The 13,394-nt window shown below is 34.6% G+C and overlaps 1 protein-coding gene across 1 annotated transcript; it reads left to right on the forward strand.

The window, feature by feature from the left end:
* The first annotated feature begins 8,454 nt into the window (after positions 1 to 8,454).
* On the forward strand, positions 8,455 to 12,671 carry glula (glutamate-ammonia ligase (glutamine synthase) a). The gene is made up of 7 exons (XM_051133421.1): positions 8,455 to 8,587; positions 9,606 to 9,791; positions 9,877 to 10,038; positions 10,123 to 10,269; positions 10,361 to 10,488; positions 10,614 to 10,813; positions 10,908 to 12,671. Exons 2-7 carry the CDS (start codon positions 9,626 to 9,628, stop codon positions 11,218 to 11,220), a joined length of 1,116 nt encoding a protein of 371 aa, XP_050989378.1. The 5' UTR covers positions 8,455 to 8,587; positions 9,606 to 9,625; the 3' UTR covers positions 11,221 to 12,671.
* Positions 12,672 to 13,394: the final 723 nt, after the last annotated feature.

The raw sequence follows: 13,394 nt of genomic DNA on the forward strand, positions 1-13,394 counted from the left end.
CTGTTATTCTGAACTTTTTATTCATCAAAGAAATGTGAAAATCTGCTGAGCTGTTTTCAACATAATAATAATAATAATAAATGTTTTTTTGAGCAGCATATCAAAATATTAAAATGATTTCTGAAGGATCATGTGACTGGAGTAATGATGCTAAAAAAATTCAGCTTTGAAATCACAGGAATAAATTACATTTTAAAATATATTCAAATAGAAAACAGTTATTTTACTGTTTTGCTGTACCAATAAATGCAAGCAGAAGAGACTTCTTTATAAACCATTAAAAATCTTACTGTTCAAATACTTTTGATTGGTAGTGTATCACAATTTTCATAAATAAATACATAGGTTTTAATATTTATTATAACTAATAATTTATTATAACTATTCATTATAACTAAATTAGCATACTAACATAATTTCTCAAGGATCATGTGATGCTGAATACTGGAGTAGGCTGCTAATAATTTAGCTTTGCCATCAAAGGAACAATTTTTGATTAAACAAATGCAGCCTTGGTGAGCATGAGACTTCTGTCATAAAAATTTCAACAAACAAACAAACAAACAAAAATCTCAAAAACTTAATCCAAACTTTTGAACGATGCTGTAAAAAGTCAAACACATGATTGGCTAATCATCATTTTTACCCTAAATTATCATGATACTAAGTGTTATTTTTTGGAGACTCAGTTTGCAATGCCTTTCAGTGTCTTTCAATGTATTTTTACCACATTCTTCAAAGGCGGTATTTCATTTTAAATGCAAATATATCTTTGTCTTTATTAAGCTAAAACTATAGCATACCCTTTTTATAGCTTTTTTTGGCTTTGAAAAACTGTGCATACAAAAAGTACCCACAAAACATCTGCATATTATAGCACACACAAGTAAATACCATAAAACGGTCTTTCTTGATGCAAACAGCTCAATATGTCTCACACGAACACATCTGTGTCCATTAAATTTTTACACTCTCCAAATTCATCCGCCAAACATCTGCTGGAGGATATGTGCAGTTTATAGGCAAGTTACGATCCAGAAATATGCTGTAAATAGAGATAACAAGGCCTGGATGCCCAGCACTAGAGAGTGACGTTCATGAAATAAAACAACAAAGCAGAAGGAACATCCAGAATATTCTTCTAAATAAAGTTAGTCTAATTTAACTACTTTAATAAAATTATAATGTGGTGCCATAATAATTAACAATATGAATGGTACCACTCAGACATAATCTAAAGATGTGTGTGATGTAATGATGGCACACCTGCTGCTCCAAGAGTTCTTCACAGATTTGACGACCAGGACCTGTTCAGTTGGCAGACCATAAAAACCTCATCTTTAGGGATCTAGAAGAGGCCCTCACTGCACTAAACGTGATACATCAAGAAACATAAACAGAGAAATTTGCTTTAAGAAGACTATTTGAGGTGGAGTTTCACTGTCCGCTGCAGCTGAGGTAATCTTTTATGAATCAATATAATATTTATGACTCAATATGCATTAAACATTTGGATTGAAGACCTCTTAAAGAATGCTTATTATTGTAGTAGGATCAAGGGTAATAGCTCACTTTACACTGATGAACTATCTTTTGACACATACTGCTAAATTACCACTGATTACCTAGAATTACCATCAGTGAAGCTTGTCTAACATTATCTATTCACTAAGATAGCAGTTTTCAACCGGGGGCCACCCCAGCTGACAAAAATTTGTTCTAAGAACATTCCCACTAAGTTATGAAAATGTTATTTCAGAATGTTTTGTAAAAGTCCAAACTGTCCAGTTTTTTAATGTTTGAGGAACATTCTAATCTTCCATTATCATAACATTATGACAACCTTATATTTGAATGTTCTCTCTGTTTGGTCTGAATGGTCTCTACGTTTGAAACATCCATATTTTATGTTATGAGAACGTTTTTTTTTCTGATTATACAAAAGTTTGGACAAACATTTCGTTTTATCTTAAATTATGAAAGTTATGAAAGTGTTATTTCTTACTGTTACGTAAATGTTCGAAAAATCCTTTTTTTCACGTTTGAGGAACATTTTTTCTCTGTTATGTGAATGTTACACACTGAAAACCCTAATAAGTTAATTGGACTAAACTGATTGAGTAAACTCGTTGCCTCAAATTAATTGAGTAATGGAATCTTCCAAAACTTGCATATTTAAGTTTATTTAACTTGGCGGTTTTGTAGACTGTACTTAAATCATTCAGTTCAACAAACTTAGCACTTATTTAATGTACTTAAACGATTGTGTTCACTTGGTATTCATTTTTTTTAAGTGTACTTATATATTTAAGTTAACTCAACATGAAAATGTAACTTAAAACTGTTAAACAATGTTCTTATATTTGACTGCAAGTCATGTCAGTAGTAGCACAACAAAAAACAAACAAAAAAAGCTCATAAAATGGTTATTGATAGTTAATAAAAATAAATAAAATTGAGTTGTTACCATTGTTGTGATTCACATGCTGAATGTTGAAGTCTGTGTGTGACTCACGCACATTACCCCAAATATTAAAAGATTATATAAACGCAGTTAAAAGCTTCTTATAGTGTTTATAAAAAAAAGAAAATCAGTAAAATTGTGAAATCATTAATCAGCATAAAAAAAAAAAACTCATGATTTAATTACCTAATTACCTAAAAAATCAAATGATTTAATTAGAATATAGATCACCTTTTAAAAGCAATCTATTTATTACTTTTCTTTCTTTGAAATCAAAGAACTCTGATTTCATGCTGCATTGTTGCAACAACAGAAAGAAAACTATAGTAATATAAACAAAGTTCCAAGTGCCCAACCAAAAGTAACACTATTCACTATAATGGTGAGTATTTAAAAAAAAAAAAAAACCTTTTCAGGAAAATCAACATTAATTTATGAAGTCAGCTTATGTGATGTTCTCTCAAATATTTCAGTTGTATTGAAAATTCAACATTCAAGATGACTTTTTAAAATGATTTTTTTTTTCAAATGATTAATCATGATTTTGAGCTCACAACACCTGAAATCTTAAGTTTATGCATTTTGATAGTAAATAAGTTAAATGAACTCATATTTTTAAGTAATAGGTCCAAAATGCAAAATTTTAAGTAATGTTTAGTCAACATTACTTGATTGTATAAGTAAAGACAGCATTAGGGTTTACAGTGCAGAAACATCCCAATCTACCATTGTCATAACGTTATGAGAACCTTATATTTCTAAAAACTTTTTCTATCAACATTATGAGAATGTTTCTGAAATAATTAACATGACGAGAACAATCAAGTAGAAATTGCATCATAAGGATGTTTTGCAACTTGTTCTAAGAGCATTTTTTTACATGACATGAACAATTATCAGGTACAACTGCAATCAGCAATCTTTTCAAAACAAATCACATGGTGAAGTTGGTTGCACTGTTGCCTCACAGTAAGAAGGTCCCTGGTTCGAGGCTGGGTCAGAAGGTCTTTCTGTGTGAGGTTTGCATGTTCTCCCTTTGTCAACTTGGGTTTACTCTGGTTTTCATCCCAGGTCGCAGGTGAGGTTAACTGATATGTGTGTGTGTGTGTGTGTGTGTACCTGGTATTTATCACAAATGTCCCCACAAGGATAGTAATACCAGTAAATTTTAACCTTGTGGGGACATTTTTTAGGTCCCCATGAGAAAACAGGCGTATAAATCATGCAGAATGATTTTTTTTTTTTGAGAAAGTAAAAGTGTGCACAGTCTTCTGTGAGGGCTAGGTTTAGGTGTAGGGTAGGTGTAGGGCGATAGAAAATACGGCTTGTACAGTATAAATTACATTAAGCCTATGGAATGTCCTCAAATGTACAATTTGGAATGTACAAATATAAGTACAAATGTTGTTTTAAGAACGTTTTCCCTTACCATTATGAGAACCTCAATCGTGTACAAATAACATCAAAAGAAAGTTCCAAAAATGTTGCTCTAAGACCGTTTTCTCATACCATTGCGAGAACGCCTAATTGTGTACAAATAACAAAGAAAACCTTACGAGACTGTTCTTCTAAGAATGTTTTCCTCTTACTATTACGAGAATCTCAATCATGTAAGGGCCGGCTCCAGAATCAAATCACTGAGGGTGCTTCTTAAATTAGTGGGGGTGCTCTAACCTTATGCACAGCCTATCAATGATGTTCTTTATGCTGCACAATAAATCTATTAATTACATCGCGTCTACACTTTGTTATAATGAGATGATTCGTGCTGAACTAAAACGAAAATGCCAGCGATTGGAGCAGTGAGTGGATTCTAACAAACATTGCTTAGCACCCTCTAGCACCCCCGTAAAACCGGGCCTGCATCAAAAGAATGGTGTTTTAAGAATGTTTTCTCTTACCATTTTGAGAACCTCAGTCATGTACAAATAACATCAAAAGAATGTTCCAAGACTGTTGTTTTAAAAACATTTTCTTGTACTATTACAAGAACCTCAATCGTGTACAAATAACATGAAAAGAAAGTTCAGAGACTGTTGTTCTAAGAATATTTTCTCATACCATTACGAAAACCTCAATCGTGTACAAATGACGTCAAAAAAACATTCTGAGACTGTTGTTCTAAAACTGTTTTCTGTTAACATTACAAGAACCTTAATCGTGTGCAAATAACATAAAAACAATTTCGTTTACCTCAATCATGTACAAATAACGTAATATTACAAGAATGTAAATCAACCATTAATAACGTTGTTAGAACATCCTATAAACACTATTTTTAGAATGATCTGTCCTAAACTTTAAATACCTTTAAAAAAATGTTAATGAAAGTTGTGGGAACGTTCCCTGTTAGCTGGGTCAGCACACACATAAGGAGGCCGCAAGATGGCTTAAACTGCTTAAATATATTATTAAATATATCAAACGATTTTGTATATGTCAAAACAAGAATTAAAAAGCTGAAACATCTAAAAATCAAGATGTAAACTGTCATCATATTTCTTATCTTAATTTGTTAATTTAGTCATGGAAATTAATAAATTATAAAAAGCAAAAGGAACTACCGTCTGGCTTTTGGTCTCATCCAAGTCCAGCTATTTTTAGCTGTACAAAACAGCTTGATTGCTGCTTGATATTAAAAACTGGTGTGTTTTACCATAATATTTTCATGTATTATCTTAATTATGAACACACTTTATAGTGTCAACAGTTTTACCGTTTACTGCAAGTCGTAATTTATAGCGCCTAATGAACTGGAAGTCTCGCCAATAGGCTTACTGCCACGTTAAATAATAATTTAATAATAATTAATAATAATTTATTAGAAGAAGAAGAATCGAATTCTGTAATCACAAATGCTTGAAAATGTAAATTAATTGGTCTTAAACAGTGTGAACCCTGAAGAACATTCAGTTCTAGACACTTGTGAAATGATTTACAATATTTTTAGTTAATTGTTTTAATATACTGTCAACTGTTTAAAGCAGCTTTGTTGTCATGTGATGAATATTAGAAGGGCTTTCCTTAGCTCAAGAGGAGGTCATGGGTTTGATTCACAGGGATTGAAAAAGGACTGAAAAACAAATGTAAATGTGTACCTTGAATGCAATGTGCATATATGTAAATGTAAATATACATAGTGACCCTTCAAATATTATTTTGAAAAACATATTGTTAAATTCAAAAAGAATCCAAGATTTTCACTATCACAAAGAGAAAAATATTCACACACCAAAAAAAAAAAAAAAATCTGACAGTGGTATTCATTTGCTGATCTGTCGCATGAACAAATTATTATTATTTTTTTTTTAATTCTGAGGTACTTAGCCTTCTCTTATAGCAGTTACACAATAAACCCAAAAGATAGAAAATTTCATTATCTTCAGCTGCTGCACTGGAATATTTTCCCCACTAGAGGGAGACATTTGCATACATTTTCCAGGTATCTGTGGTCAATTTTTTAAGGGGGAACAATGCTAATTTTCAGTGTAATTACTTCAGGTACGTTTGCTTCTCTGAATTCACAGTTAGACGAAATGAACTATGGAGCAGTGCTTCCATAACAGACAATGTATAAAGTCCTTTTACACAGTTTCACCAACCTGGCATATGTTTTCTTCAACTTAAAGATTAAACAGCAGATCTCCTAGTTAGATTTTCCAGCACAGATGGCGAAGCTGAACTCTAAGGCTAGGTCCACCATGAAGAATGACCTGGCCTTTGACTTTTTTGGGTGGCTTCTTCTCTCTGAAACAACAAAATATAACACTGTGCTTTGAACTCCACTTCCAGTGCACAGGAAAACCACCAACAGTGCCCTGGCTTGTCTTTACTCATAGCGCATTTCATTCAAATTCTGTTCCAGGTCATCACTGGTCTCTTGAGAAGATTGATACTGTTCATCAGCTGTCTAGCGCTACTTCATAATGGCACATAATGGCAAAAACAGACATTGCGCAGCATAATCCTTCTCTCACTTCAAAGGAAATTATCAGCGCAAGCTGTAAATGTTCAGTCAGTTTGGCTTTTTTATTTTAAAAATAAAACATTTCATTTAGCATCAGCATTATGAACATTCATAATATCACTGTGGGGAATGTCACCATGACACCTGAGGTACAGTGTCTTTAGAAAGTGGACCTACATTGCTTATGATTGTTATATAATGTTATAAAAAATGTGTGGACAACCTCTGTGCCCTTGACAAAGACACTGGCCTGATACTTCACTTTACTAACTTATAAGTATAGGGGAATTTAGATATAATAGTCCCAACAAACAGCTGAAAATAGTTTCAAGATTAATTTATGATAACTCAAATATATATATATATATATATATATATATTTAATTGTATATTTAGAATTGGCTCAATTTGATTTACAGAATTGTGATACTATACCAATCTTATACCCAGTGAACTGGATAAAAAACAAAACTATTGCTAAATTAGTTTATTCTACTTTATATTATTTTACTTTAAATGAATTATTATTACATTTCATTGCATAATTGCAACAGATTGATGTTTAAGAATTTAGTATTAAATCATTACATTATTTTATTTTTTGTAGATAGAAATGTAAAGACACTTAAAATCAACACATACACTGCACGTCATACAATACTGTATGTACAAGAGGAAACAAGTATTTGGGTTTACAAATACAAAATCCTATAAAATATATTTAAAAGTCTGTCTCAGAGTGTTAGTGTAGATAAGTACATTAGATATGCAATGACTTATTGGTTTGTGCTGTTATATTGTCAAAAACTATTTGAATTCAAATGCTCTTGTCGGTGCACTGGTCTTTATGTGTGAAGATCACTCAGCTGTTTTACATTTCTTAAGACTCACTGTCTTGCTGATCTCATCATTTTTGATGAGATCTTTACAGCAATTACATCACACAGTTATGAGTGAAAGAGCAATTCTGATTGAAAGATAATAAGAATTATTGCTTTCTTGCACAGGGGTTCCAGTTAAGATAATTAGTTTATGGGTTTCTTCTTCTTGCATTTCTTAACTACATGTCTTTAAGGCTGAATGTTTTGTGACTAGGCTAACTTATTAAGCCATAAGAAAATCTAGATATCTATCTTGCTTTAGAAAAGCCCAGAATGAATGAATGATGCAAGTTATTTGTGACCCTGGATCACAAAACCAGTTATAAGGGTCATTTTTTTTAAACAGATTCTGAATCTAAATCTGAAAGCGAAATAAATAAGCTATCTATTTATGTATCATTTGTTAGGACAGGACGATGTTTGGCCGAGACACAGCTATTTGATAATCTGGAATCGGACGGTGCAAATATCAGAATATTGAGAAAATCAACTTGTGAAGTTGTCTAAATGAAGTTTTATTACTAATCAAAAATTATGTTTTAATATATTTACGGCAGGAATTTAACAAAATTATTACTTAATATAATAATAATTTTTGGCATAAAAGAAAAATCTATCATTTTGACCCATACAATGTATTGTTAGCTAGTCCAGGGTCACATTTGTTAAGAAAATTAATAAACAAATTTAAACAATGGCCACAGGTTGTTGTTTCTTTCCATATAAGACAATGAAGTTGCAGCAGTTTCCAAGAACATGAATGCAGTATGAACCTTATTTTACACCACATGGGGGCATTTAACATCTAGTGAAGTGTAAAGCTCGCTCTCTCACACATAAATGCTTTGTTTATCTGTGTTTGCTGAGAACTGAATTATCGTAAAACATAATGTTCTTAAACTCTTGCTAAGCAGCCTGGAATGCTGTGACTTTACCTCGGCGGGACAAACTTCTTTGTCGGTCTATCAAGAGAATGACCAACAACAAAGGACTGTTCGTACAAATGTTCCCTCGCCGAAGTTGAAGGCGTGACTTCACTGTTGGAACCCCGGCCAATGATGTAGCCGCGTGTCCCTTCAATCACCTGAGAACAAACAGATCACGCTTCTCCCTGACCAATCACACTCGCCGGGATCCTGCCACCATACATATAAATCAGGCTGACATCCCAAACTCCTGGTCAGAGAATGAGAGAACACCAAACACAAAAATATCAGTCAAATAACTGGACCTGCCAGTCCGATATCATACATTTTAATTTCTGTTGGTGTCCAGGTAAGTAAGTTTCTTTTATTTATCAAACTGTCATTTGTGTGCAATGCACGTTTTTGCTTTTGTGAACGTTGATGTGGGATTGTGCAAGTTCGTTCTTTTGTTGGCAGTGAGTTTAATGTTAAACAAGATTGACTTGTTTTTGTGAATTCGCTGTTGTTTATCAGTACTTCAAGCTGTGATGTAACACTGCCGCGCTGTAACCATGGCTACCGGTTGCTATCTTGCTGTGAATGCGCAGAAAAGCTTCGAGTTGAATGGTTGCGGCTACTTTTGACGTGTTTGTGGAGCAGCGATTATGCTTTTTGCATTGACGTACTGATTTGTTCGCTCAATACTGATAGCGGGTTTCTATACTTATCGAACAACCCTTTCACAAGTGAATGCGTAGAGAATTCCCAATGAAGATTACAAAGCACGTGGTCTGGTCTTTCCCAACCCCTTTAAACCCCGATTTGTAAGGCTCAAGTATCTCTTCATCGACAAGTTTATAGTGAAACTAAACCGGTTTGTCGTTTTAGTATGCCATACTAAATACTCCATGTGGTACACAACATACTTGTTAGGAATAAATGGTTTATAATCTACTTAATGCTGTTTGTTTTATCAATATGCCTCTGTGCGGATTAACCGTTTATGATGAAATTAACATTGTTACATGTATGTTTTGTTGCTTATGCTACCCTGATAGCACACATATATCGCAGAGACATCTATTTGATGTCTGCATTTACATCTGGAAGATGTTTTTTACAGTGTTTGTTTGCTGGTCTGTAATATCAGATGTCAAATAGACATCTATCAGATGTCTTTTAATATGTTTATGGTTTAGAATACTGACATCTTACAGACGTCTGTCAGATGTTTGTACACCGCAGATGCTTTCCAGATCAAGTGATCTTTAACAGACATCTTGCAGATGTACGTGTGCTATCTGGGTAACTACTTCATGTTAAAGGAGCTATGATATTCTTAATGTTTTGCTTCGTTATGATGACCAATCTGTTTTTCTCCTGTTTAGGTGTTTTATAGTAATAAAAAATGGCCACGTCTGCCAGTGCTCAGTTGAGTAAAATGGTCAAACGGCAGTATATGGAACTGCCTCAGGGAGACAAAGTACAAGCCATGTATATCTGGATAGACGGAACCGGAGAAGGACTGCGATGCAAGACTAGGACACTGGACTCGGAGCCTAAGAGCATTGAAGGTAAGCTAAAGCCACATCAATCTACACTGCAATTTTATTTTTAGATTTAAGTCTTGGACTTCATGGATTGTATTTTGTTATTCAGATCTTCCTGAGTGGAACTTTGACGGTTCCAGCACGTATCAATCTGAAGGCTCCAACAGCGACATGTATCTCATCCCCTCTGCCATGTTCAGGGATCCTTTCCGCAAAGACCCCAACAAACTGGTCTTGTGTGAGGTTCTCAAGTACAACCGTAAATCTGCTGGTGCGTTTGTTTGAGAATAAACTTCTATGTATGTTTGACTGAGGTTTGCTTGAAGACTTATAGCTTTTCTGGTCTTAAACACAGAAACCAACCATCGTCATACATGTAAAAAGATCATGGAAATGGTAGATCAACAGAGTCCTTGGTTTGGCATGGAGCAGGAGTATACCATCCTGGGTACTGATGGACATCCCTTTGGTTGGCCCTCCAATGGGTTCCCTGGTCCCCAAGGTAAAAACATCATCTTTTACAGTCATAGCTAGCTGTATCAATGATGTTCTCAAGATGTTTGGTCCATAACATGCTGCTCTGCTATCTGCAGGACCTTATTACTGTGGAGTTGGAGCAGATAAAGCGTATGGCAGAGACATTGTAGAGGCACATTACAAAGCTTGCCTCTATGCTGGTGTGATGATTTGTGGAACTAATGCTGAAGTTATGCCGGCTCAGGTAATCTCCATTCCAATGTGTTATGGAATTAAGTGTATTAAGCCATTTAAGATTACGCTTTTGGAATGTGACCTCAATTCCTCCATTAATTCTTGATTGGTTATAACGTGGCTTTCATTTTCCAGTGGGAGTTCCAGATTGGCCCCTGTGAAGGCATCAACATGGGAGATCACTTGTGGGTAGCTCGTTTCATCTTGCACCGAGTTTGTGAAGATTTCGGTGTGGTAGCCTCATTTGATCCTAAGCCAATCCCAGGCAACTGGAATGGCGCTGGTTGCCACACTAACTTTAGCACCAAGGAAATGCGGGAAGATGGTGGGCTAAAGTAAGTACTAATAGGCTTTTATTTTTTCCCATAAATGGCTTCCTAGCATTTGTTCATAGTAATAAATGACTCCGTTTTGTCTATCCTTAACCAGATGCATTGAGGAGTGTATTGACAAGCTTGGAAAGAGGCATAACTACCACATCCGCGCCTATGATCCGAAGGGAGGCCTGGACAATGCTCGCAGACTGACTGGCCACCATGAAACCTCCAACATCCATGAGTTCTCTGCAGGTGTGGCGAACCGTGGTGCTAGCATCCGCATCCCACGAACTGTGGGACAAGAAAAGAAGGGTTACTTTGAGGATCGCCGCCCATCTGCCAACTGCGACCCCTATGCGGTCACCGAGGCCCTGATTCGCACATGTTTGCTAGATGAAGAGGGTGATGAACCTGTGGACTACTAGATCTCTCTCTTCTCCTGGACTGAACTTCCCTCCCCTTCTTGCCATACTTCCCTGTTTTCCTTTTTTTTTTTTTTTTTTTTTTTTTTTTTTTAAATGGCCATCAAGCCAAATTAGTACTGTATCTTGTTTTCTATCAGGGTGGTTCTAACCTGGCATTTTAATATCGTTGAAGTTGACTGGTCAACTTAACATTTTAAGATTAAATCTGAAGTTAACCTGATCTGACTGGGGACACGGTGTTGCAGGACATGTCTTTCCCCTGTTTTTTTTTTTTTTTTTTTTTTTTTTTTTTTTTTTGTTTTGTTTTGTTTTTTTTCTGATTTTAATTGTTTCTTGGGGAGTGGATGTTTAACGTTAGCATTGAAAGCTCTCTATGATCCCATGACCCTACCTTTTGATAGCTAAGATGGACTGAATTACGAGTCAAGTGCACAGATGAACCTAGGACTGCCAAGGCTAGACATATAATTCTTTTAAACCAATAGCTAGTTGTTGCGTATGTTGACTTGATTATTCAAGTATGTAATGTTTCAATGCGTCTTACTGACAGTGTATTAAATGGCAAATTTTGGTATCCATTCTGACTGTATACACTACGCTGTTCTTGTTGTGCGGTACACTTCACAGTCGAGGTCCAATAACTGTCCTGTTTTTATACTTGTGGATCTGTTTTGTCATGTTAAATCCCTGATTCATCAAGGATTTGATCCTGTTTTTGTCTACTACTATGACGTAACTGCACCCGTTTTGGTAAAAACCTTAAGTTGCTAAAAAAAAAAGGAGACTTAAACCATTTATTTTTTACCACAAACCTGTCTTGTGTGCTTCCTCTTTACAGTGGGTGATGTCTTGCTTGTGTACTTGCTGATTTGACTCATATGCTATTTTGGAAAAGGATTACAAGATCCCTACCTTGTTTTGAAAACACTGGGTAAGATGAGTATACTTGGACAAAACAATATACAAAGACTCCAGATGGATTCCAACTTGAGATTTATCTCTCGAGAATACAAACCAAAAAAAAAAAGGAAGGTTTAAATAGCAAGTTTCTATTTGCATTTGGCATATATTCTTGTTTTAAGTATAAACTCTCTTAATTTTGGTCATCATTATAGAAACAAGACTTCAGATTTTCATTTTGCATCTTGCATGCCCTGACTTTACCCTGAACGCACATGTACTTCTCAAAGATGTCTATTTGACATCTGCAAGATGTATTTTATAGAGCATTAGCTCATCTGCAATACGTCTATAGACCATTTCGTCAGATGTAAACATACTGGTCCCGATACACTTCCGGTTTCTTTTTTTTTCTTTTTAACTTTACACAGACATCAGAAAAAAATACAACCAACATAACATTTGATTGGATGAAAATGTTACATTAGCACCTTTAAGATGTATTTGTATATGCGAAATAAAATAAAAATTAAAAAACAAAAAAACAGGAAGTGCTTCTGGACCAGTGTTGTTTACATCTAGCGAAATGGTCTGTACGATTTCTATCAGATGTGAAATAGACATCTATTAGATGTCTTTAAGATGTTTATGATTTAGATTGTATGTAAAATTAACATCTTACAGACATCTTGCAGATGTACGTGTGCTATCTGGGTATGAATTTAATACTTTCTGCTCCAATTCAGGCTTTAATTTGTGGAAGGCAAATTCGGATGTCTTAAAACATGCAGAAACCCTGCAAGGGAACACAAATCTATGGAGAGCTTTAAAGATATGTAAATGAATATCAGTCTCTATTTTGCAAACAATTTTTAACATGCAAACTTAAGTGTTTTCACTTCGTGCCACTTGGTCATAAACTCCTATTTTCTTCTGAATTACAGGTAACACAAGAATATAGTCTTATGAAACGCTGTTATTTGTTATCTTTATATTTGGCAAGTATATAGGTTATGGACAGTAACCACAAACGTTATCGCTGTCGCTTCTAAATATTATAATATATTGCAACCGTACACGACAGTTCATAAACATTTCTCTGCAGTGTAATCCGTTCTTTCGTATTACTATATCGGTAGTAGAAATGTCAAAGAAATGTTTTCTTTCTCAAACAGCGTATTGTGCAAAATACAGACAAACAATTCAAACCCACATCGCTGGGATATTTGCAGAGTTTGCAGCTCAACTTTTGCAACATCATCGATAAAACAACT

This window comes from Labeo rohita, chromosome 2 (assembly GCF_022985175.1).
Source record: "Labeo rohita strain BAU-BD-2019 chromosome 2, IGBB_LRoh.1.0, whole genome shotgun sequence".
Taxonomy (NCBI): Eukaryota; Metazoa; Chordata; class Actinopteri; order Cypriniformes; family Cyprinidae; genus Labeo; species Labeo rohita.

Bases quoted from the DNA above. Each gene is read 5' to 3' on its own strand.
- glula (XM_051133421.1), top strand. From the start codon at position 9,626: ATGGCCACGTCTGCCAGTGCTCAGTTGAGTAAAATGGTCAAACGGCAG. The intron at 10,039-10,122 runs GTGCGTTTGTTT...TCTTAAACACAG, and splicing joins GTACAACCGTAAATCTGCTG to AAACCAACCATCGTCATACA. The intron at 10,270-10,360 runs GTAAAAACATCA...TGCTATCTGCAG, and splicing joins TGGGTTCCCTGGTCCCCAAG to GACCTTATTACTGTGGAGTT.